Source organism: Brachyistius frenatus, unplaced genomic scaffold, assembly GCF_029030835.1.
Source record: "Brachyistius frenatus isolate BFR_SWC_R1_liver_20210118 unplaced genomic scaffold, ASM2903083v1 Contig_121, whole genome shotgun sequence".
In the NCBI taxonomy this organism is placed as follows: Eukaryota; Metazoa; Chordata; class Actinopteri; family Embiotocidae; genus Brachyistius; species Brachyistius frenatus.
In genome coordinates, this window is record NW_027210720.1 from 1,064,261 (window position 1) to 1,091,095 (window position 26,835).

General features: G+C 41.1%; 1 protein-coding gene across 1 annotated transcript in view; it reads right to left on the reverse strand.

The window, feature by feature from the left end:
* The window catches only part of LOC138629793 (protein turtle homolog B-like), a 98,583-nt gene that overhangs the window by 27,380 nt on the left and 44,368 nt on the right, over positions 1 to 26,835 (reverse strand). Inside the window, exons 5-13 of the mRNA XM_069713729.1 lie at positions 26,095 to 26,236; positions 19,685 to 19,830; positions 13,590 to 13,732; positions 13,236 to 13,376; positions 13,026 to 13,142; positions 12,408 to 12,558; positions 9,570 to 9,693; positions 7,044 to 7,219; positions 3,666 to 3,892 (exon numbers count right to left, since the gene is read on the reverse strand). Coding sequence (XP_069569830.1) covers positions 3,666 to 3,892; positions 7,044 to 7,219; positions 9,570 to 9,693; positions 12,408 to 12,558; positions 13,026 to 13,142; positions 13,236 to 13,376; positions 13,590 to 13,732; positions 19,685 to 19,830; positions 26,095 to 26,236 — 1,367 coding nt within the window. The remainder of the gene's footprint in view (positions 1 to 3,665; positions 3,893 to 7,043; positions 7,220 to 9,569; positions 9,694 to 12,407; positions 12,559 to 13,025; positions 13,143 to 13,235; positions 13,377 to 13,589; positions 13,733 to 19,684; positions 19,831 to 26,094; positions 26,237 to 26,835) is intronic.

The window sequence follows — 26,835 nt, forward strand, 5'->3', positions numbered from 1 at the left end:
CATTCCTTCATAAACAACACAATGGAACCAAGAAGTCCTGTTCTGCAAACTGAGTTTAACATGAGTTCTCTACAAATGTTGCACTTAAAGCTCAGCCTGTGCACCATTCAGCCTTCTGTAAAAACATACACGATGCCATCTGTGGTTTTAGAGGAAGCTTTCAAACATCTGACAAAGAACAAAAAAACCCACTGAAGGACCTGATACTTTCAACAGAAATCCATCTGTCCGCCTACAAGGCGCTAAAACGTAGCATTATGGAAAGTGAAGAATTTTGGAGTTTTGACTCACATCTGGAATCCTGGATCTTTTTTAAAACTGCTTTCTTTTTAAATGTGCATCTTGCTGACTTCTCTTGTAACTGCGTCATATCAAACAATGTTAAAAAGGAAATCCACACCGATTTTTTTCAAATTTGGCATGACATCCCTGATCCAAAGGGAAATCGTCAGCCAGACAGCCTCCCTCCATCTCAACAGTAGACCAGCAGAGTAGTGAAGGCAATAATCCTATGAAAACTACAGGTAACTGTGTCTTATCATCCCATGACAGTCCAAAAGATGGAAATAAGAAGGCTTGGTGTGACTTTAACTGCTGATACTGTAGAAAGGACTCCAGAAGTCTTCAGCTTCTTCAGGACAGAACAAAATGAAGCCTCAATCTCAGGTGGGTCAGCATGCCGGTAAATTCTGGCCAGTTTTTATTTGGAAACTCAGGTTCAGTTTAACACCGTTAGACTGGAGTGATTGTTGGGTTTACATGGAAGAGGAGATTTTCAATCTTTTGACACCAATTTAGACAAAAAACATTGACAAGTATGAAAAAGTGATATTTCTGTAACAGTTTATTTTTTTTCTCCAAATGAGCAGAAGCAGCTTCGTATAATAAACATGTGGATATAAAGTATTTAAATGCGCAATGTGAATGGAGGATGTTCGCACACCTCATTACCCTCCATTAATATTTCACCGATATATAAGAACCCTTAATGAATGAGCTGACTATGTGACTATCAGAATGGTGATTAATGTCATTTGAGATTGATAATAAAGTAAAAGATGATGAAAAGACTTCTGTCTGAGCAGAGCAGCAGCTCCGGAGGTGTTAAAGGCTCGGCCAGTGTGTTGCTCATGGACACTTCAGCAGGGTGCGATACCTACTTTGCAGCACTGCTGAATATGTTGTGGACTCGGTTACCGGCTCAGTTCGTTCCTACACTGTCAGAACGTATCAAAACTTAAAGGTGTTCACGGCAAAGATCCTCATGGAGCATCCCTCCTAGTCAGATGACCTCCACGATGCACAGAGAATTTACAACAGAAAAGTTATACAAGCTAAGTGTAATGTGTGTGCGTGCGTGCGCGTGTGTGCGTGTGTGTGTGTGTGTGTGTGTGTGTGTGTGTGTGTGTGTGCGTGTGTGTGTGTGTGTGTGTGTGTGTGTGTGTGTGTGTGTGTGTGTGTGCGTGTGTGTGTGTGTGTGTGTGTGTGTGCGTGTGTGTGTGTGCGTGTGTGTGTGTGTGTGTGTGTGTGTGTGTGTGTGTGTGTGTGTGTGTGTTGAGAGAGAAGGAGCTGGAGAGAAGAGTGTGTGGGGTGTTCGCTATGCAATGGGAGGAGAGATACAAGCATTTGCGTGGAGCTGAAAGTGGTAGTTAGATTAAAGAAAGATGCTCAAACGTGTCATTGCAGGAGATCAGCCGACAGGAGCAGGAGTTGGAAGAGAAGCATTGTGCCACGGCTCATAAATCAGTAAGCATATATTGACTTTCTTTTGCTGTAGTGCAAATGGCTCTAGGAAATCTATTGCACTCTTAAAACAAAAAAAATGCACACTTTATTCATAATTTATATGGATATAGTGTATTACATTGTATTTAATTTCATGTTGCAGCTGCTGCTCCGTGTTGGGCTGCTCAGTACCCGACACTCACAGACCTGCACAGATAAAAGCATGTGTGTGTCCTGCGTGCTGCATACAACATAAGATAGAGTGAAGACAGGAATCAGCTTTTAATGGCACACGGAGAAAGTGAGCCTCGTCAGTGTGTGCACACCTGCATTGTTACTATGACAACTAAGGTGGCTGTGACAGCAAATTATCATACAGCATGTGATACTGTTAATTGTAATTTAGAACATTAACAGGAACTGTGGCTGCAGCTCTGAAGATAACCTCAGCGGGGAACTCTGCTCAGAACATTTCAGGACCGGTGAGTTCATTAAAAACAGTCAAATAAAGATGAAATACACATATCAACATACACTTACTCTTTAGCAGCGGTTCTATTTGTGGTATGATGACATCAGAATCTGCTTAGTGACCAACCAACTAAAACACAGGTCAAACCTGTCCAGTACTCCTTCAATGTACTGCAGCGCCGAAACACAGAAAACTTCCAACACATTGTTCCATCAGAGTCGTGCTGTGAATGTGTTGATCACATGAGAGGGATGAATCTCTTCTGTCTGCCTAGCTGTCATTTTCCTTTTTACACATTCAGTAACAAACAGTGAGAAACTGTTAAATCAATACGACGGGAATGAGTGAACAGGAAAGGACTAAATTCCGTCACATTCAATTACTCCAAATGATTCCTGAAGTTCCGGGCCAATAACGACTGGATGAGGTGAAATAATGGAACACCAGCTTTGTTCAAAATGTGGTTGAAGGTTGTTTTTTTTATAATCAGTTAACGTCTGTTGATGTTGAATCATGTCATATCTGAACAGATATTTCATATGTACTGTATTACAGTAGCTGATACATTTGCCAGTTAGGTAACCAAACAGCTAGCTTGGTCTGTTAGCAAATAACCCTGAAACGACATCCTCCAACAGCTGCTCCACGGGTCTGATCTCTGGATTCACTTTTGTTTGGACTCAAAGACGAACACAAGTTTAATACACTTTAGATTTTTATGCAACATGCAATACCATCAGGGAGGCATCGGGTTGGTCCCGAATTCATTCTGCAGGAGGACAATGAGCCCAAACACCAAGACAGAGTCATTACCAACTGAGTTCAGTAACAGGAAGAAGAAACAGTCGTCCTACAGACGGTCTGACCCCCACAGAGCTCTGATCTCAACATCATGGAGGCAGACTGGGATTACAAGAAGGGACAGAAGACACCGAGTTCTCTAAGATGCTTCAAAAATGGTTTAATGAAGAGAACTGGTGCATTTTGCATTAAGTTAGTAAATAAATACAAATTGTTCAAGGTTTCACTTTTGAGTGTTTTAGTGTGTGTAACTGAAGTTCATTTGGAAAGCTTTAGGAGTCTTGTGCTGCTTACTCAAACATGCTCCCTCTTGTTGGATGTGTGTTTCACAAATCAACGCAGGTGTTGAGTGCAGGGTTATTTTGAGCCGGAGTCAGAATGGACAAAAAGAAGAGTCAAAAAAGACTGAAAAGTACTGGAATTCTTTCAAGAACATTAGAATAAAAGTTGTAAAAAGTTTTCAGTTAAAAAAAAATAACCCCAAAAAACATGACGCATCTGAGAGTGACAGTAATAATAGTAGTAATAGTTGGATTGTAACTGGCTAATCGAATCACTGCTACTCTGCAAACTAAACGTGGCTTTAACATTTCAAACACCTCTTTGTCCCAGAAAGTGGTGGATGTAAGTTTGGTGCAAAGTCTCCCGTCAGTGTCCCGTCTTTTACCTGGATAAGGTCTCGAGCCAGCAGCTCCGTCTCCCCAGCAGGAACGCTGTCGTCCAGGACCTCCCATCGTTCCCCCAGGCGAAACTCCATGACATAATGCTGGATAGGTGCTGTGTGATTGGCAGGTGGGATCCAGGTGAGCAGGACTCCCTGCTGCGTGCGATTGGCTGTGAGGCACCGTGGTGGGGTAAGCAGCACCAATGGTTCAGGGGTACTTATAGGAAATACTGAAAAAGCACATTAGGGTTGAGAATATGAGTAACTCAGTTATATATTCGGGTAGTTGGACCACCAGCATGACACCAGTGAATCAGTTGCCTTCACACTCTGACACTAACACACAACAATGTGTGCTTTTATACCAAATGCATCACCAGCTACATATTCACACGTATCTTCATCTCTGATTCCTCCTGTCATCTGAGGCCATTTCATAAACGTCCCGTCTACGTCAGTTCGTCTCTGCGATCTTCATGATCCCACCTTTATAACTTCTGAGGACTGAAGTCACTTTACATTCACACTTTGTTCTGTGAATTTTGTGTAATAAATGAATAGATTTTCATTAACGTAATATAAATTTATAGCTTTTGGTCATTTCAAAATCATTCAACAAAAACACAAACAAAAATCTAATTTTTTGTGTCAGACTATTTCAGAACTGACATCTTTTGACTTGAAATGATGAACTGAGGGAATGATGAGAGTTTCAACCAACTCATTCAATCAAGTTTCCTTTTGTGCATAACTTGTATTGTCTTGAATTTATTCAACATTAAAACTTTGTGTTTCTTGATTGTCTCTTTTCTTAAAATTGAAAACAACGTGAACCCTGATGAAGGTTAGTATTGATGTCCGTGAAACAGTCTCTGGAAAAAGCTTCACACGTTGCCTTCATACTGACTCTGGTCGCTCCGACAGCTAAAACTTCATTTTAAATGAAGAACTGAATATTTAAACTGCGAAAATAGAAAGAAAGGAAAGTAAGTGTAACAGGATCAGGCCGCATCGGTTATTAAAATGCAACCCAATGGCATTTTGAGAGAAAAAAAAAAAGACTGCCATGCTACTATAATTCACATAGATGTAGATTTGTTGTACTTCTTTTCGGTTGTATCAAATTTAGTTAGAGCTGCAGAAAATAATGCTTTTATTTACTCTACAATTTTGATTAGGGAGAAATAAAATGTAATGTTGGAGTTTTTTCAGATCTCACCAGGAGCTGCTGATGGAGATAAGAATACATATTGACTTTTAGCTGAGGAGATTTAACTGACTGAATTTGGGTGGTTTTAAGGCAGACATCTGAAATAGAGCTTCATATGGATGGGGTTGAAAATGATTTTGTCTGTTACCTGCGCTCAAGTGCTAATTCCCATTAAAAACTAACTAATTGTCAACTGCATGGGGTTTCCAACTACAGTCTGCTCCTATTTTTCAAAGAGGACTAAGCAACGATGTACGTGGAATATGTGACTTCTTTGTTTGAAGACTTGTTAAAGCAGAGAAAAACAACAAGCAGCCGTTGGGCTGAAAGCTTTGTCCTCTTTGTTTCTCCTCCTTGGCCGACATAGAAGGTGATGCAGCGTGGACAGTTATTGCAATTTTCAGCATGTCACTTATCTTTAAGTAATAATTTGTGACAGCTTCATTTACACTTAATAAATGTCTATCTACTCACTACTGAATTAAATAATGCATAATGATTCAACTGAAGGCGAGTTTGAGCTTTTACAGGGTCGCTTTTACATTTCTGTTCTGATTATCACGAACAAAAAACCATCTTTAGAGTCTTCGGTTTATCTTCCAGAGTGATAGGGCCGAACAACCTTGGGCTTCATGATAATGGAGACTTACTAGAATTTTAAAAGACAATACTGTAAGTCTGCCGCCGCTTTATTTCAGTTTGAAATCCGAATTGAAAATTGTGAGTAACAGCCATGAGTCAGTAAATACGGACACAATTTTCAAGCTCTAACAAATTTGATGCAACAAAAATAACCCTCGCAATAGACAGCCTGACCTCTGAATGTGCCACACTCAGCAACCTTGTAAAACGGTTGGGAAGTTGCATTGTGATACAAGATCTACATCACAAAAGAAATACTGGCTGTTGTTTGGTTAAAAGGTTTTTTTCTGTCCACATTTTGGTCAAGGATGGTTTTGTGGAAGTAGTTGAAGGTAGCTCTGCAGTTGTGCTGTTAAATGTCCAATAATAGGGGTGTAACAGTACACAACATTCATGGTTCAGTATGAACCTCGATTTGGATTCAGTTCATTTTTGGTGCACCAGTAAAAACAAAAGAAATCCATAAAATACAGTTGTGTCATCAAGTAGAAAATGAATCAGATAAAAATGTCCATTATGTCAACATATTATAGACTTAAATCAAACATCATAGCCAACACTGCAATTTCAGCTCAAAGTAATGCTGCCACCACAGACCAACAATCAACGGTCAGACGAAATGAGTTTGATGTTGGACATGCTGCACAAACGACGGCTCTCATCTCAGAGACGAAGCTAAAGACGTGCTTCCTTTCAGCTCGGTCCAAGGTCACGGTTCTAGAAGTTGATGAGCCCGAGTTCATGGTGCAAGTGAGTCTGTGTTTGTCTTCATGCATGTGTGTACATCCAAACTGTGTGGGCCTTTTTTGTACATATGATTGTATTTTATAGATAAATATCTACAAACTTTTAGGAAATAATGAGTAAAGTTTCCATAAAACAAATTGTAAAATATGGGACCCGTGAAATAAAGCACTCCAGTAACAGAAATCTGCGCTAACTGAGCCATTAAGCCAAGTTTATCATCAGTTCACGGTTTAACTTGACCTTTCTCTCACCAGTAGAAACCAAAAGAGTCCTGGGAGATCAACTCTAATGGTTTTAAAAGTAAACACCTGTAGGCAGGAAGGCGACATGAAAATCTAAAACAATATTAGCATGATCCACAAAGAGCTGCGGTGAAGGGGAATGGTTTGGTGTGTGAAACATCACGGGACCAGCGCTCACACAGAGGGTGTCCTTTTCCTTTTCCAGAGCTCAGGTGTGAAACGTTAACTTGTCAGACTTCATTTACAGCACAGATCTCTCAAAAATGACTGCGGTGCTCATCTTATTTACAACATTAACTTTAAGCGAAGTGGACACTTTTCATGATCTGGACAAATGATCAAATTATTAAAATTAATGTTAGGAAGCAAGTTATAATTGAGAGAATTTAACAATATTTCTGAAACTAAAAGAAACACTTTGCTCGAAAAAGATGCTGAGTGAGTTGTGTTTTTTTAACAGTAATTGTATTTGCCTGCCCGCCAAAGTCCTTTTATTCTCGGATCCCTTCGTCCCGGTCGAGCAGTTGTGGGTAAACTCACCTAGTGTGTTCACAGTGACAACCTCGCTGAAGGGGCCCGTGCCAAGCTTGTTTTGGGCCAGGACGCTAAACTGGTACGTTGTCTCTGGCTCCAAGCCGGGCACCACCATCCAGTCGTGGCCTCCAGGCACAGGTATGGAGAGCCAGTCATGTGGACCTAAACGCTCCCTCTTCAGCCTGCACAGGTGGCGGGACGAGAGGCGAACAGAGAAACAGGAAAGACTTTCAAAAGATGACTCAGGAGGTGGAGCGCCTTTACTTCATTCTTTCATTCAATCAGCTTCATGTTGTTGGTTTAAAACAAGTCTACATTTGAAGTTTCACAAAGTTTAGCACATTACAATAACAACTACATAAAAGTAACATCATTTCTTTCAGTTCCATTGTTTATCCAGCATTACATCATTCTGAAATAGAAAATATTTGTCCCACATATTATTTTGCTCTTTCACACCATGACTTTCACTGGATGGTAATAAGGCCATGCTGCGCTCAGCTTTGCAGGTTGCCATTAGCCCATGCCAAACATTCAGCGTCGGCTGCACCTCATCACCAAATAAAGCAGACAACGGTACACATGCAACAACTCCAACATGACAGCACGAGAGGAATAAAATAATATCAAATGATATGACATAATCATGTGTTTCTTTATGTTGCAGGAAATTCAACATTTGTCGTGCAACACATCAACTACTGATTTAATTTCACCAACGTAGTCATAAAAACATGAACTGCACACGGTACAGTTGTTAAATATCAGTAAACTACTGAGGAATATGAAGTATCTGCTGACAGAGTCTGATCCACTTTTTCAATTCATTATGTTTTATTTCGAGGTCCCCATTCAACAAAGTAATGCTAATCCAATTTAATTTAGATGTCTTATGGCTGAATAGCTTTACATTAAGGAAACGCAGCATTTGTCACAGCTTGCCTTAAAATATCCAGCCAGATATTGAGAATTGTATGAGTACCCTGTAGTGTTGTATTTGGTTAAAGTGTGTCTGCTGTAGCAGGATTTATAAACCCACTCTTCATCCCCAGCAGCAACAAAATACTGAAGTTTAATGTCACTTTTAAATTCCAGCAGGACTGCAGACGCTGTCTGAGAAACGTGCACTGATGCTTTCTGTCTGTAACAATATCTTTAATAGAAGTTGCTGTCTGCTTGGTTTTAGATTTGTGCTGATCTGTGGCTCCTTCACTGTTTTAATAAAGCATGATTAGTTCCAGGAAGCAGAGTCAGCCTTTTTATGATTGATTTGTGATGTTGATCCTGATCCTGTGGATTAATTCAGGACATCTCAATATACAACTATCAAATTATTTACCTCACAACAGCATTAACATTGGTATTTGAAAAATGAAGATCATGTTCCCTATAAATCCATAGTTGTATGTCGGGTAATGTAACCTCTCTGTGGTTGACAACAGTTGTACTGAACCTCTCATTTGTTTCCGGTGATTACACGACTGGACATTCAGACTTAATAACTGGAAACTTGCTTCAAAAGAAACATTCAAAACAGCATGTGCTTACCTAAACAGGGACTTCACACAGAAATGACTTTGTGTAGAAAAAGAAGAATGTTACAGTTCTTATTTCCTTGGATCTGTTTTCACGTGTTTGCATGTTGCAGTAGGAGGTTTGAGGCTGAACTGTCTGTGGTGAAACTCTCCCTGCAGTCAAAAATGCAGTTCTCTTCAAGAATCAGTTCATCTGCCTCACAAAGACATCCTCTCATCACAGCACAGGTTTATTGAGTGTTGGTGACATACAAACACAACGATCACACACATACTGTTTCACTCATATCAAAGCTACATGTATTAAACATTATCTACTTCACACCTGAATAACTGGATTAGTTGCTACATCTTGTATTATGAGCAAGAAGCTGTGCTGATCAACTGAACACTTCTTCCACCATTGCAAGTTGGTAGCAATTTAAACGATCATACTTCTTCAGTGAGCATGACACAATGATATGAATGTTTACACTGCTCATGTGTGGTATGAATGTATGCTCATAATCCTGACTTTTCTGACATCTACTCGCTCCATAAGCTGCACACACTCCTCAACTGAAGTGCAGATGTTTCCTTTGCAGACATGGGTTGAAACAGTACTTCGTACTTCTTGTAGAAGTTGAAATATTGGACACATATTTTTACGACACCAGCAGCATGTTGGATACGTAAAAAAGTAAAAATCTTCTAAATGAATCTGTATATTAAACATTTCAACCCCTTTTCAGTTAAGCGGTGGCGAAGCAGCAGCAGCAGCAGCCGGACGGAGAAGTTTTGGGTCATGTTCAGTTTAGTTGCAACATTTTGTTGTATTTGAACGTGTTCCAAGATTAGAGATGAAAACTCACTGACACTGGTTCTTCGTGTATTTTCCATCTTTACGTTTTCACAACTGTTCTGAACACAACCCTGGAAAAGACATTTTCAGAGATAACAGAGGATGTATTGGAAGAAGAAAAAAAAGCAGGAAGCAAAGCATGCTGGGATGACTCACACATGGCCGTACCAGACTGAGAATGTCTGCTGAAAGCCCCCGTCGTAGCCCACCTCCCAGGACACGTTGGCCCAGGTGGAGGACGCTGCCACGTGGACGGTGGTGGGGGCGTGGGGGCTTGTGCCTGCAGAGAGGGAGAGCAGGTCTTGAAAGGGCTCATTAGTCACCGAGCGGCTCTGCTGTGGTACAACTCATTCATTTTACTGCTTAAATTCACTTTTTAAGCAATTTGTGACATAGCGTCCAAACTGCAAATAAGAATATTTCAGTTGGCGTGAATAATGTCGTCAACACCTCAAAATATGTTTTACCCGCAAAAGTAAATACTGCAAATATTATGGCTCAGAATATTTTGACCTGCCAAAATTCTTATTTTACATTGTTATGAAAAAAATAATATTTTACACTTCCATTGTTTAAACTCTGTACTTGAGCCAAAATAACAGAAAACCAATCTGGAGCCGGTTCAATACGGTCATTGTACTGCTCTGATTTGATTGGCTGACATCCAGACAGGAGTTAGAGTGGTCAGCCAGGACAAAGAGCGACGGCAGGCGGAGGAAAAACTAGGCCACCGCCTGCATTTAGAAAATCAACATTTCATAATACCAGAGCAAAATCAGTTTAGCCCAGGAGACAGTCAGTGCATTGTTTTTATGGATTGTTTGTGTGTGTGCGCGCGTGTGCGCGTGTGCGTGCGTGTGTGTGCGTGTGTGCGTGTGTGTGTGTGTGTGTGTGTGTGTGTGTGCGTGCGTGCGTGTGTGTGCGTGTGTGTGCGTGTGTGTGTGTGTGTGTCGGTTATTCCTGAATCAAATCACTAGACTTAATTAAATCACTAAACCTCTCCTCAACTTCACCTGCAGTGATGACCTTTGACCCCAGCAGTACAAATTAATGAATGCACTTTAGGTGTTCGTTTGAGACGATCGACATCACTCTCGTGTCTGTGCATTTACTATGGAGCAGGAGCTTAGCTTAGCTTAGTTTAGCTTAGCTTAGCGTCTGGAATACATATTTTGTGTAAACTGTACACAATCAGAAGTATGAAAAGGAGAAGCTGTGGTTTAGTGAGTTAAATGCTGTGACTGTATTTCTGAACAATGGGAGCCAGAGAGAAAACATCAGGGTCAGCAGACATGATTATTTCCTATAAGCACATTTTAAATGCAAAACTTTTACTTGTAATTGAGTTGTTTTACAGTATTTGTATCAACGAACGTGAGCAGCTACCGATTCACTGGCAAAACCTTTTTTACAACATGTTTTGCGTGGATGTTTCATGGATCTTCTTGCTAGTTTGGGGAGTTGAGGTTTGTCTATGAACAAGTGGGTAGTAGTTAGTAGTAGTAGTTCAGGGAGCCAACATCAAATATATCTCACAGCCTTCTACTGAGTGATGCTACTTGCAGTGCATCCGGAAAGTATTCACAGCGCTTCACTTTTTCCACATTTTGTTATGTTACAGCTTTATTCCAAAATGGATTCAATTCATTTTTTTCCTCAAAATTCTACACACAATACCCCATCATGACAAAGTGAAAATAGTTTGTTTAAAATGTTTGAAAATCTATAAAAACTAAAGAATGAAAATATAACACGTACATAAGTATTCACAGCCTTTGCTCAATACTTTGTTGAAGCACCTTTGGCAGAAATTACAGCCTCAAGTCTTTTTTTGAGTATGATGCTATAAGCTTGGCACCTATTCTCCTGGTCTGACAGTCCTTCAGGTGCCTTTTGGTAAACTCCAGGTGGGCTGTCATGAGCCTTTCACTGAGGAGTGTCTTCCGTCTGGCCACTCTACCATACAGGCCTGCTGGGTGGAGTGCTGCAGAGATGGTTGTCCTTCTGGAAGGTTCTCCTCTCTTCACAGAGCAACGTTGGAGCTCTGTCAGAGTGACCATCTGGTTCTTGGTCACCTCCCTGACTAAGGCCCTTCTCACCCGATCGCTCAGTTTGGCCAGGCGGCCGACTCTAGGAAGAGTCCTGGTGGTTCAAACTTCTTCCATTTACGGATGATGGAGGCCACTGTGCTCATTGGGACCTTCAATGCTGCAGAAATGTTTCTGTACCCTTCCCCAGATCTGTGCCTCCATACAATCCTGTCTCGGAGGTCTACGGACAATTCTTTGGACTTCATGTCCTGGTTTGTGCTCTGACATGTCAACTTATATAGACGGTGTGTGTCTTTCCAAATCATGTCCAATCAACTAAATTTACCAGGTGGAGTCCAATCAAGTTGTAGAAACATCTGAAGGATGATCAGTGGAAACAGGATGCACCTGAGCTCAATTTTGAGTGTCATGGCAAAGGCTGTGAATACTTATGTACATGTGATTTTTTTTTTTTTGTCTTTTATTTTGAATAGATTTGCAAAAATTTCCAAAAAACTTTTTTCACGTCATTATGGGATATTGTGTGTAGAATCTTGAGGAAAAAAATGAATTCAATCCATTTTGGAATAAAGCTGTAACAACAAAATGTGGAAAAAGTGAAGCGTTGTGAATACTTTCGGGATGCACTGTATAATTTGCTGTACAAGAAAAAGGACTTGTACTTCAGACTCCTGGGACACGAACACTTTACTCTTCGTCTCTGAGCACAACATCATGTTTGTAGCCATCAAGTGAATAATTAAGACTCTGTTACACTGTTTAAAATGGATTAACTACAAATATTAAGAAGTCAGCCAGGGGCGGTGTTTTTTAATCAATTCAGTCGCCAGCAAGAAATAAGAAGCTGCCAGTTCTGTATTTGTTAAATAAAGACAATCTGTATGTGTAAGTGTGTCAAACGTGTGTGTGTGTGTGTTTGTGTGTTCATGTCCGTGACAGCTACCTATGACTTGGACGTGCGTGCTGGCAGTGATGCTCGTGGCAACGTTGGTGGCGACACACTCCCACTCCCCGTGGTCCTCCTTGGTGAGGGACTTCAGCTGTAAGCTGCCCCGGGGCAGAACATTGTGCTTGCTTTTACTGGGCTTCCCTACCTTCAGTCCACCCGGCCGACAGAGAGACGGAGTCAGCCGACGACATAGAAGCAGAGAGGTGCATCAGACAAAGTTCAATACCTTTACCAGCGACTACAAAAATCTTAAATTTTACATATGCTACAATACAAATTATATTGAAAATTAATATAAAGTGTATTCAATAAGTGACAGAAATAATAGCTGATCATGCACTAGTCAGGGATCAGGATTAAACACACCTCGTAATTAAGCAAACAATTGAGAGCATCTAATATGTTCTTGTGATTGCATATTTTATAGGCATCATTAAAATGTGATTAAAAATGCTAAAATGACATACAGCAGATTAGGCAATTAAAATCTGAGCACCCACTACAGACACAGGTTTCACAAATGAAGCTCCCTCGATGGAAAACACTGAATGTGATAAAACACAGCGTGAAGGACTGACTGACGAGCAGCAGGTGTACGTGAGGCCGTCTCACCTTCCTCCATGTGATGTTGGGGAAGGGGTCTCCCTCGGCCTCACAGGGGATGACCAGCTCTCTCCCGGCCTCCTGCCTGTACTCCCCGGCAGGAACCACTGAGAATTTGGGAGGGTCCTGTCCGGGGTGAAACAGCCACAACAGATAAAACCAATGAGCTGCACAGATGTTGCACCTCCTGATGGATGCGTGCATATTGAATGTGCGTACCTTTAGCACCAGGGGAGCGGGAGGGGACCATCCCATGGAACCCAGGGCATTGTAAGGCATGCAGGTATAGGTGCCAAGAGAGTCCTCTGTCACCTCTGCCACACGGATGCTCCCGTCGTCCATTTGGCTCCAACCGGGGTACTGTGGATGGAGAGGTCACGGTCAGTGAACGAGGAGGAGCTATGTTTGCTTATACCAAAAATGCTAAAGCGAAAATTTGAAAGTCCTGGATCTGTACTTTTTGATGGGAGACAAAGGAACAAGGTGAAAAATGGAATGACATGAAGCTTGTGTTTCCGGTCTGAGACGGAGTGAAGTGAGTGGAACCACAGCTGCAGCATCGCACCAGCTCACCTTATCTATCCGCAGAGGGAGGCCGTCTTTCTTCCACTTCACCAGCGTTACGGGGGGGTTAGCATCCACGGGACAGCGGATGAAGCCGGGCAGACCGATGGCCACGTAGATGACAGGTGGCATGTTGACCACTCGGGCAGGATCTGGTGAAGAAACACAGAGAAGGAGACGGGGGATGAAACATCGTTTTGCAGCGCGGGTAATCCAGGCTGCTGAATAGCTGTTTGGAGAATCTTGGGAAATCACACAGTTTATGGGAAGTGGGCTCATCATAAAGTGATAAATGAATGTATTTATGTGGAGCACAGAGCTGGTCTCAGAGCAGCGGTTGTGTATTTGCAGAGTGAATTCTGTTCAAAGCTGAACTCCTCTGCATATCAGTTTTATTCCTCATCTTAAATTAAAAATGCACTTCCACAAAACTAGAAATTGTTTTATTTTTCATTGGTTTAAGATTAAATGTCATTACAACCTGCTCTCATATCAATAAGATGGTTTCCTGCAAATGCTGTAGAAACAAAGAAATCAGCATGTTGTCGTGCTCTCAGTGATGCTAACATGCTAATATTTAGCAGATTATGTTAACAATGTTAACTGTCTTATCTTAGCAAGTTAATATTCAAGCATAATCAGCACAAAACCCAGAGTCTGATGTCATTTGTTTTGCTCAAACACTTAACTGTTGAACAAAATCAAGTTTGGACTTATTAATATCTGCACCAAACAAACCAAAAGTCAGTGTTTTCATAACAAAGGCTCTCTTTATATGATTCATTGACAGTAATAATCTCTGCCTGTATGTTCATGTTTGAATCACTTTAAACTTCAGACACATTTATTTAGGTTAGGTTAGGTTAGGTTAGGTTAGGTTAGGTTAGGTTAGGTTAGGTTAGGTTAGGTTAGGTTAGGTAGTTACTTTATTAATCCCCGAGGGGACATTTTTTCGCTACAGCAGCATACAGAAGCAATAAGATAATAATAGAATAATAGAAAAGCAATAAAATAGCAGTAAAAAATATAAAATATAAAATGCACAGTATATACAGTACAGTGTATATCTATATATATTATATACAAACAACCAAGAAACACAGTCAACAGTGTTATTGTTATGTGATGGATTTTGCCAGAGGTGAGTTATTGTACAGACTAATTGTGGTCAGCAGGAATGATCTCCTGTATCAGGAATGATCTCCTGTATCAGGAATGATCTCCTGTATGTGGAATGATCTCCTGTATCTGGAATGATCTCCTTTATCGGGAATGATCTCCTGTATCAGGAATGATCTCCTGTATCTGGAATGATCTCCTGTATCAGGAATGATCTCCTGTATCAGGAATGATCTCCTGTATGTGGAATGATCTCCTGTATCTGGAATGATCTCCTTTATCGGGAATGATCTCCTGTATCAGGAATGATCTCCTGTATCTGGAATGATCTCCTGTATCAGGAATGATCTCCTGTATCAGGAATGATCTCCTGTATGTGGAATGATCTCCTGTATCTGGAATGATCTCCTTTATCGGGAATGATCTCCTGTATCAGGAATGATCTCCTGTATCTGGAATGATCTCCTGTATCAGGAATGATCTCCTGTTTCAGGGATGATATGTATCAGGAATGATCTCCTGTATCTGGAATGATCTCCTGTATCAGGAATGATCTCCTGTATCAGGAATGATCTCCTGTATCGGGAATGATCTCCTGTATCTGGAATGATCTCCTGTATCAGGAATGATCTCCTGTTTCAGGGATGATATGTATCAGGAATGATCTCCTGTATCTGGAATGATCTCCTGTATCAGGAATGATCTCCTGTATCAGGAATGATCTCCTGTGTCAGGAATGATCTCCTGTATCTGGAATGATCTCCTGTATCAGGAATGATCTCCTGTATCAGGAATGATCTCCTGTATGTGGAATGATCTCCTGTATCTGGAATGATCTCCTTTATCGGGAATGATCTCCTGTATCAGGAATGATCTCCTGTATCTGGAATGATCTCCTTTATCGGGAATGATCTCCTGTATCAGGAATGATCTCCTGTATCTGGAATGATCTCCTGTATCAGGAATGATCTCCTGTTTCAGGGATGATATGTATCAGGAATGATCTCCTGTATCAGGAATGATCTCCTGTATCTGGAATGATCTCCTGTATCGGGAATGATCTCCTGTATCTGCAATGATCTCCCATATCTGGAATGATCTCCTGTATCTGGAATGATCTCCTGTATCGGGAATGATCTCCTGTATCAGGAATGATCTCCCGTATCAGGAATGATCTCCTGTATCTGGAATGATCTCCTGTATCAGGAATGATCTCCTGTATCTGGAATGATCTCCTGTATCAGGAATGATCTCCTGTATCGGGAATGATCTCCTGTATCGGGAATGATCTCCTGTATCTGCAATGATCTCCTGTATCTGTAATGATCTCCTGTATCTGGAATGATCTCCTGTTTCAGGAATGATCTCCTGTATCTGAAATGATCTCCTGTTTCAGGGATGATATGTATCAGGAATGATCTCCTGTATCTGGAATGATCTCCTGTATCAGGAATGATCTCCTGTATCAGGAATGATCTCCTGTATCTGGAATGATCTCCTGTATCTGGAATGATCTCCTGTATCAGGAATGATCTCCTGTATCTGGAATGATCTCCTGTGACAGCGGAGCTGGAGGAGTCTTTTGGAGAACGTCCTCCTCTGTCCCTGCAGCAGGTGGTGGAGAGGGTGGTCAGGATTATCCAATATGGATAATAGTTTGTTCAGTTAAATATATAATTCAAACTAAATCAGTTAGAGACAACATTAAAAAACAACAACACATTGCATCACATCGCAAGTTTCATGTCATTTAGTCGAATCAAATCAGATCTGATTTTATGGGTTTTATTACTATATCTGTTCTAAATTTGGGACTTTCCTTTTATATTTTTCCATATTTTGTACTTTAAGGGTTCTATTTTCATGAATCTCGGCGCAGCAGGTCTAATTTCTCATTTTCATGATGTGCACCAACTGTCTGATTCACATCCAATTCAGTCGACAAGAGTCAACTTAATTTTTTTGATATGATTAATTGAATCGGAAGGTTGCATTCAAAAGATTTAGTTTGAATTATATATTTAAGTGGAATGAAATATGTACAACATCCACAAAACCTGTAGGTGAGATTTGTGATCGTTATCTTGTGCTCTGCCAACTGAACTCAGGAAAAAGCCTCCTTTGGCTGCACTGTACTAAAACCTGGTTTGAGCTGGCAGAAGTGTAAGCAGAGTTTCACCTAAAAAATTACACCAAAATTGCACTGCAATAACACGGCTTTACTGACACACCCCTTGTTGCACTCTTCCACCCATCCTGCAGCAGCACGGTTCATGTTGAGCCATGGAAACAGCAACTCAGCACAGGCGCAGATAAAAAAAAGCCCCTTCCGCTGTACCAAAATGTCTGGATCTGTGCTTCCACTGGCTTTGTGCTGCTATGACAAAAGTCTCAAAGAATGAGGATTCAATACAGTCAAGTGATTCCATTCAGGCAGAAACAGACATGCATGTAAAAAAACAGAGTCCATATAAGGAAGGAAAGGGAAAGGAAAGAGGAGGGAAAGTTCAGGAGGACAGCTTCACAGTCAGCACTGGGACTGGGTGATAAGGATGATAGATGGTGTGTGTGTGTGGGGGGGGGGGGGCAGTGAAGTGATGGAGGGAAGGATGAGTGAGGCTGAGCATGGGAAAGAGGACAGGTGAGAGAGAAATATGTGACTGGATGACATAAGGTAGAGAGGAGCTGCTGGGTGAGAGGGAAGGGTGAGGTGACAGAGGCAGTCAGAAGGTCCTCCAGAGGAGAGGAGATGAGCCAGCAAGCAAATGATTGTGACACGGTGAAGTGGTCCAAACGGACCACACTATTGCCAAAACAACTTTAAAGTACAGCAGCTGTCCTCTGAATTTCAAAACCCGCTGGCCTGCCAGCGCTCTGTCACACAGAGCCCAGAGGAGGACCGCCACCAGCACCACAGACAAGAATATCAGCCAAGTTTCTAAATATAGCCCTCAGACAGCACTATCACTCACACACTGGTTCCCACTGCAAGATGCTTTGGGGAAGTTATTCACTGGCTAACCCTTCAGGGAGGAAAGACAAAGAGAGTGTGGGAGAGAGATTTAAACAGAAAGAGGGAGAGGGGAGAGAAACAAATGGAGAGTGAATGTCGAGGGCTGATAGAGAGGGATAAAGAGAGGAAGACAGAACAAAAGGACTAGATGAGAATAAGAGGAATGAGAAGAACAGAGCAGAGAGCCCTCTGCAGTCTGACAGAGAAAAGTCCCTGGTCTTACAGTGATGATGTAATCCCCCCTCCCTCTCACATCCCCCTCCCTCTCACCACTGGTGTTGCCCACCTCTGTTCACACACACACACACACACACACACACACACACACACACACACACACACACACACACACACACACACACACACACACACACACACACACACACACACACACACACACACACACACACACACACACGCAGGCACACGCACCCACACACACACACACACACACACACACACACACACACACACACACACACACACACACACACACACACACACACACACACACACACACACACCACAATGCAACGTACAGCCATCGAAGGAGGCAGGAGAGCGAGGGAATTCAAAATGTCTGTTGCCTTGACTACTGTGGCCGGTCAGCGGTCGACGAGGTGATAATCGCTGAGCTCGTCCTGCCTCCGCCCGCCTGCTTCAAACATAAACCACATGCTTTTACTTAAGTGATAAAATCACACAGGCTTAAGCTGGGAGTGACGGATGGACTGACAGAGTGCTTTATGGGAGGAGGGAAAGGAAGAAGCAGCAACCCGTGATGGAGACAGGAGGAGGAGGAGGAGGAGGAGGAGAGGTGTGTTGGTGCGTACATTAATATATAACCAGAAATGAGTAGAAATTAGATATGAGGAGCTGGCAAACATATGTAAAATAGAAAAGTTGATGAGAGGAAGCGCTAGTGTGTTTGAGAGGGATTAGGTGTTTGGCTGTGAGGCGGGACAGAGGAAGCCTGGAGACAGCTGCAACATCCAAATCGATTCCACGGTGCCGAGGATGCACCGAGCGTGTTGAACATCCAAATGAGACGATTTGTGGACATGCAGATCTACCGCAGTTTGACATAGGGCCAGAGGGACAATCACAGAGGTCTGTTTTTAATGACACACATACATATATATATATATATACGGTATATAATAATCAGTGGAGAGCTATTATGGAAGAGAAGTTGCCAGAATCATCACGTTGGATTCCTTCTTTTCCTTTTTAGCAGCCACATACACCCTTTTTACTTTTGAACCTCCTGTTTAGTGTGTTTTGGGTCCTACCTGCCTCTGACATATAACAACTACTGAGGGCACCTAACAAGAAGAAGAGAACTGCTTGGACCAAGAAACACAAGGACATTCAAACAGTGGAAATCTGTACTTTGGTCTCATGAGTCCAAATGGGCGATTTCTGGTTCAACCACTGTCTCCATCAGAGATGGTGATGTGTGGCTCCACTCTGGAACATGGAAGAGGAGCTGTGATGAGGTGGGAGTTGTGTGTTTATGTGGGAACTCCTTCGAGTGTGTTGGAAAAGCTTCAGGTGATGTCATGAAGCTTGTTGAGAAAGCAAGAAGGAGGCTACTTTGAGGAATCTCACAATTCTTTGTTTACACTTCTTCAGTAGATGATGATGATATGTGCCTTTTAAAGCCCCTGGAAACTCCAGACAAAAGCTACAAGCATAAGAATCTTTAGTGTGTTTGGTCATCAAAATAAATACCTACAGATATCCTTAAACTTTGAGTGTCACTTATTTAATCATCAATATATCGAGAACTAGTGGAATTACGAGTTGAATCCCGAGCATGATTAGCCTTTAGAGTTAGTTGCAAATGATACCAGAGGTGAGTTCAACTTGGCTTTAAAACATATGAATGATAAACATGAGGAGCCCTTACAGCCTTTATAGTTTAGCACATGTAAAAAATACAAAGTGTGAAGAAGTACTGGACACTCACATTGAACTGTTAGGTAGGCAGAGGCAGTCGGCGGTCGGCCCAGGCTGTTGCTGGGAGCGCAGGTGTATTTCCCAGCATCCTCTGGCTTGACTTGGGCAATGATGAGAGAGCCATCAATGAGAATACTGACTCTGCGCTTCAGGTCACTGTGGAGATGAAAAGAAGGGAAACGTTCTGCTTAGAATCAGCGGACTAGGTGTTTTATTTGACTTCAGTGCTGGTACTTCACAAAAATCAAAGTCGTATTTCAAAATAAGTCACACTGTGTTAAAACACTCGTTAGCAGCTTTACCGATGCCTTCTTGGTACTGAATATTTGTTTCTGGCCAATAATTTTCCATCATCTGCTGGAGAATATTTAAGCACAGATACCAACAGTGTCGTACCGTCGCTTGTGTATGATGCAAACGTTTGTGAATATGACAACAATACCGTTGTGTTTTGCTCCCTGTGGATGTGTAGCTCTGACTTCGACATGAATGATGTTCAGCATCAAGCTTGATTTATTCGCAGCAGAACGGCTGGTTGCAGAGGAACTTTAAGTCTGGAGCCTTCAAAGGCAGCTGGGAATCCCCTGCTTATTAGTTACTACCCTATAGCACAAAAATACTTCAAGTGTGTGAAGTTGATGGAATTATTGATACCAAAGACTTCACACTTGTAAAAACTGTATAAACCCTTCAGTTTGGAGGCTGTGTTTGAACAGAAGAACGGGATCACAGAGATCTGTGTTCATGCTTCGCTGAGCACCCTGCAGATTCCTCCGCTTCACATTCATCCCACAAAAACCATGTTCTCCAAAAGGTGCTCTCCTTTAGTGAGCTCTGGGGTCACATTCACATGTTTGGAAGCTCAGCGTTTAAATATATATTTGTATAGAGTCAATTGTCATTAGATCACTAAGTTTTGACATTCAGTGGAAGTTAACTAATCGCAGTGAGATGAACTAAATGCATTTCATCTGTGTTTAAGTACATTTCTGAGTTACTTTTACTTCACTCGAGTATTCAGTGTGGACAGTTTTATATTTCTACTCCACTACATTTCAGGCAAACATTGTGCTTTTTACTTCACATTGATCTGACAATTGGAGTAACTGTGTAAACAGTATCTTGACATTTTTCATAAAAAAAGGAGGCAGTCACATAAATGTCCGTCCGTACTATGAACAAAGCTTTAAAAACCATTGGATACTACATTTGTAAAAGATAACTGCATTATCATTTAAGGTCGTCCTGAGTTACTTTTTACCAATGGTTGAATGATGCATCGAAAAAACTGAGAAATACTCATTTTAATTCACCCAAAAAAGATAATGGATTCAATGTATGAAACTTCCTCCAATTAAAATAAACCTTGTAGAGGTACTCCAGCATTTTAGCATTGCACTGCTGCAGTATACTGCTGAGACGCAGATTAACAAAAGGATTGTGTAAATGTTAGTCGTAGAAGTCTCCGATTTCAGGACTCCAAAAAAAATCCCACATTTCCATGAATGCAACTTTTCCTTAGATCCTTCCAACACGCACACCTGTCAAACTCCACACCTCCATTTTAAAAGACAAGTTTAATCTGAGACGATCCTGTTGACGGCACTATTATCACCATCAGAGGGACTTTTTCTGACTTCAGAACTTTCCCTCCAGAAGAACAGCAGATATTACACGGCTGGTCTCACAGTGCAGTAGTACTGATGAGTAAACTGTCATTCATGTGTCACACTGGTGGATTCCCCTTTAAAATATCAGGCTTTTCTTTCCCTTTTCTAAAAGAGACTAAAGAAACACAGTCATTTAAATGAAACCATTTAAAAGCGAAGAACCAATGACATTTTCTTTTGGTATTTAAAGAAATGTTACAATGATGGTTTGACATGAACATTTTAAAACAAATCTACATAAACTGCTGTAAATAACATTTCAAAGTAAACAAACAGTTGGACATGATATTAAATTACACAATGTCAACACAATCCATAAAACCAAGCAACACGTTGTTTTCCTGACATTAATGCCCTGACCTTTTCATTTTCAGTAAAGAAGATTCATGTGGTGGTTGAGTGAAAGCTCAGAATCAATAATTGTAATAATTCTATGAAATGACATTTTATAGAATTAACTTGTGATAATTGGAAACATCAGTGCATGCAACCGCAGGTGTATTTGACAAGATCCCACTGATACAACCCTGATTACATCACTATGACACCATCAGGTTTGTCTTTTCAGACTTTGAAAAGAAACATTTGAGGCTCTATCTTCAGCTCCAAAGGATCCATCTTTTTGATCTCATTATATTTGGAGAATATGAGCAATGAGACATGTCAAAACTAAATTTCCTGACTAAGAAATCTCACCAGAAAAACAGACCTGTAGGAACTATACTGCCGATCTTATACTCTGGTCCTTAGTTTGAAGGGGTTTCTTAGTGTCTCTTTTCTTTATAGTTTATTCAACAGAAATTCATTCATTTATCTAATAATTCTTATACATTTCTAGCTTGTAGAGCATTTTTAAAAGTCCATGGTAAGTACAAGGGCACACGACTTCATTCAGTGCCGTCTCATGCTTTGCAGGACGTCTGCTGAGTCTATAGTTACAGCCGTCTCCAGCTCTCTTTCCTCCGCCCCAGACATATGGTTTTATTTGGAAAGAGAGGGAGCTGCAATGGTAGCTGAGCCATGCAAGAGATATGGGACAGCTGACTGGCCAGCCTGTTGCTGTAGTCAAGGCAACAGACATTTTGTATTCCTTCAATTTGCCCCCTCTGATGTCCATTTCACATCCAACCAGGGGTGTGTTATATAAGTCTTTGGAGAGGTAGAGCTGAGAGAGCAGAAACATACTCCGCATGGTTGATACTTCCATTGTTGCTGTGTCAAAAAATGTATTTCTGTCAGATGAAAATGGATTACTAAAGCCTTAAAAGCAGAAAAATCTAAGCAGAGATAATTTGCAAACTGGTCATGTTTGCTACTTTTCAAACCAACATGACAACTGTGAAAATGTTTTGGATTTTGAAAAGATTCAACACGTGAATTTTAGCCAATCAAGGCAATGATTCATAAAACTACACCTTGTAGTCCTCAGTCATGACAGTAATCAAAACCACTGAAAGAAGAATCTGCATCATCCATATTGTCTGGACATACTGATGACAGAAACCCTTTATTTCTTTGTCCCGTTATTCATGAGAGTAAAATGACCCGTTTCTAGTCAAAATATGTCAAATCTGAAGTAGCATCAGCCATTTAGAGTATTGCAGTAGCGGTTCTGACTATGAGTAAAAGCCTGCGGCCACGGGTCACACTGGGCCAAGCTACATTGATTGCTGGACTTATCTTTTATCCCAATCCAACATACAATTTGAAGATATCGCTGATTACTGGAGTCTTATCACACATTTCTCTCACCATATGTGACAGTAGTGAGCTGATTTATCAGCACATGATGCCAGTTGTTTGTGTTCAACACCTCCACTCCCAGGAACGGATTCTGTAGGCATGAAGAATGAATTACTGGGCTCTGAGATTACTGCAGGCATCTGGTGGGACCGCCATCCACAGGACATGGAACACCTTTAATACATCCTCAGCCTTACTAAAGGGGGAACACAATCCTGAGCTTTTCCTTCCTGTTCCTGTTTTCTTTTCAACTGCTTTTTGGATCATTTTCTGTCATACAGTTGAATTATTTCACATCTGCTGACCTTCAGTGAGCAGTCAACACAGCAAAAGAAAAAGAGAAAGAGCGGTTCGGAGCAGGAAGTGACCATATTTGGACGAGCTGGGAAGGAGTGAGCGGTGGATCTGACTGATCTGAGTGGAAACACGACGATACTACATTTTTACAACCGACAGCTGTAACATGCCTGCACCACAGGCCTGTCAATCAAACAGACAAAAACACTGTATTTTAAAGCGATGGGATTTTTTTTTTCAGATGGATTGCCAGAAAACTGATAAGAAGGAGTGACTTTAGCTAACAACACCGAGATAACTGGTGCAGACATTTTATTGAGGCTTTTTTGGAACCAACCTCTAGTGGCACTCGGTGGTATTGCAGCTTAAAGCACTTCTGGATCGGCCTAATTTTTCAGACCCAGAAGCTACGAACACTTTTATATACAATCTGTGGTCCTGTCATGTAATACCATTCTAAATACCTGTTAATGCTAATAGTGGCATTGTAGCAATAACTTATATTCGTAACTAGTATGACATGGTGTCAGTGGTTTTGCTGTGGTAAAAGCTACAACATAAACTACAGGCTTCATCAATCACCATTTCTTTCCAGTGTCTGGATTCGCTCTCCTCCGTTAGTACAATTACACCTGTGAATGCAGTTGTCCATGCAAATACAGCTGCATGGACAACTGCATTTGTATTGTGCTACAGTGTTTTGCGTAAACCATCCAGATACTCATAGCGCACTGCATGATGCCAGACTTGTCAGTGTGAACGCACTGATGCACTCACATTATCAAGTAAGCATTAAGTAAGCAAATTGAGACGCAGCCTTTGTCCATCTACAGCTGGCTTCATACAATCTCATTTTACAGTCGTTAGTTATAAGACCAGTCAGACTGAGGGCAGACTGCCAGGATGCTGCAGTAGCTCACTATTATCTTACCATTCAAAATGGCATTACTAGAGATAACTTAATTTGTACATATTGTACCTTTAATAATAGTTTGGTTGGCATGAAATGGCAACACTAGTAAAAGGAGAAAAGCTCCTCTTTGTCCGGCTATTTTGCACACGTACAAGGACAGTGACTTTATCCCTGTCCACTCTGTCCTCTTCAAAAACAGGGCACTGAAGCAGACGTTGATGTAATGTGATGCATCGAGGATGTGCATCATAAACCGAACTTAACTTCAAGCTTTGGTGGCTGTGGGCCACTTTATGGGTAAGCCGGATGGACAAGTGCATTGTCTCCGTCCGAAAAACTTCCGAGCACGAGCAGTGGAAATGCAACCGCTTGTGGCGACGCAGAGAGACTGATATTTCTACAGATCCTTCAAACAAGATGAGTGATGCTCTCCATTCTTAAGTTCACTTTTAAATGAATAACATGGATCTTCAGCCAGGAATGTCTGTCTGTCAGAAAACTCCGACTGCAACATGTCAGCTCAATCTGTTCTTTACTTCTCTGACATGAGGAGTCTTATCTGAAGCTCTTTCAGATCATTAAAATACATCCATCTGCATCTTTCTGCCATTGAGACACAGACAACTTTTCCAGGAAGCGGTACGTGGTTGAGTGACCGAAAGGAACAGATACTGCAGTTTTGTCTCACTGCTGCAGCACGGATCGGTTTTAGATCTGGTTTTCTGGTTGAACTCTTGCTTAATTACAATCGTGAGCACGAGGCATGCTCACTGCCTACGTGGCCAGAACGTAGAGATGACTTCTGGTGCTTATAGGAAATGATTATAAAATGTGGATATAATGACTTTAACTAGTTGGTAAAAGCTCAAACAATCTGATATTTTCAGAACATGACATTACTTTACTGTAATGCAGCCTTTAAAACTAAGTAGAACAATAATTATACCATGTCACCATATTACAATATCCAAAATCGAATATGATATCTAAACTTCGGTCATGATAATGATACAGAACCGATATACTACACAGCCATAATCAGATGTGAAACCAACATGTCAAATGGCTGAAACTGCTTGAAAGCATTCTGTGTAGACTTTATGGAAGACCCTCTAGTGAAATGCCAAATTCAATATCATACTGAGTTTAAGACTTGTTTCATGTGTCATCTCCAGCACAATGAAATTTGTTTTATATGCTGGGACAAAGTTCTTAAGAAAGAAGTGAACTTGTACATCTATACATGACTCAATTAACTTCAAGAAATGCAGTTGGAAATGTTTCCTCTGCTCGACTGTGCTGCAACCTGCTGTTGTGTAAATTTTGTTTTCGTGTATCTTTAGCAACTTATTCTCACAACTCAATGCGTGACATCATGAATGCCAAAACACTTTGGTAATGACTTTTAAAGATGTATTTTGGCTAAACTCAGCTGAACTTTATAAACTGGCGACTTAATCAGCGAAAGGTAGAAGTTGAAACAGAGTGTGACAGACAAGTGCCAGAAATTTAGTATCAAATATACATAATAAAATAAAAATTTTGAGGAGTAATTACATTTAGATTGTTGCTGCTGCTGTTTCAAAATGATAAGTTAGGACTGTTGGATCCTCATGTTTATACCTTAAATGTTTATCCAGCTAAATAACTGTCACTTAAAAATGCTAATTTATATCTGTACACTTTTTGGCTGTTTGAATTAGCAGAGGAGGCTTAGCTGGGACTCATGATCAGTAGGTCCAGTACAGACAGCTGAGGTGATGTGGCGGACAATAATGAACCAGATCATAACTTTACTTCTTGAAGAAGACATTGTCCTCCTCCCAGAACCAGGTGTAGGTCAGGTTGCGAGGGTAGGCCTCCGCCTGGCAGGTGAAGAAGGCGTCCTGCGAGATGTTTACTGTGATGTTCTCCGGTGGCGAGATGATAAACGGAGGTCCTAGAGGAGAACACATAAACGGTCAGGCAGACCAAAGGGCTCTTTGCTTCATGAGAAAGGTGTGATGCTAAATGTGTCAAGCAGGGAAGGAGATTAATTCCAATAAAATATCAATTACATATCATATTTAGCTTGACAGGAAAAACCAGTTTTGATACAATGTGAAGTAGAAAAAGAAAATATCACTTTTTTTTTTCAAAAGCAGTAAAAAAAACTAAAACTAATGTCTGGAATCATCTGATCAAATGACATATTGTTAATGTACATGTGTAATAGGCCACACGCTGTACTGAAGATGCGCTGCACATCTCTCTGTTTACCAAAACCATGTTTTCTGTTTTTTTTTACTTTACGACTTACATTTTTCTAATGCAAAGTGTATTGAAAAGGTTTTAGTTCAGCCACATATGCAGGAGGTTGATTTGAATTTTAAACTTAATTGTGTTTGCAACAGGGAGCCAGTGGAGAGATTTAAGTACCGGGATGATGTGAGACCGTCTGCTCCACCTGTAGGAAGTCTACCTGCAGCTTTCTAGATTAGTTGCACACAAACGCAGACATATTAAGTGGGAAAAAAAAACTGCATTAAAATAGTCAAT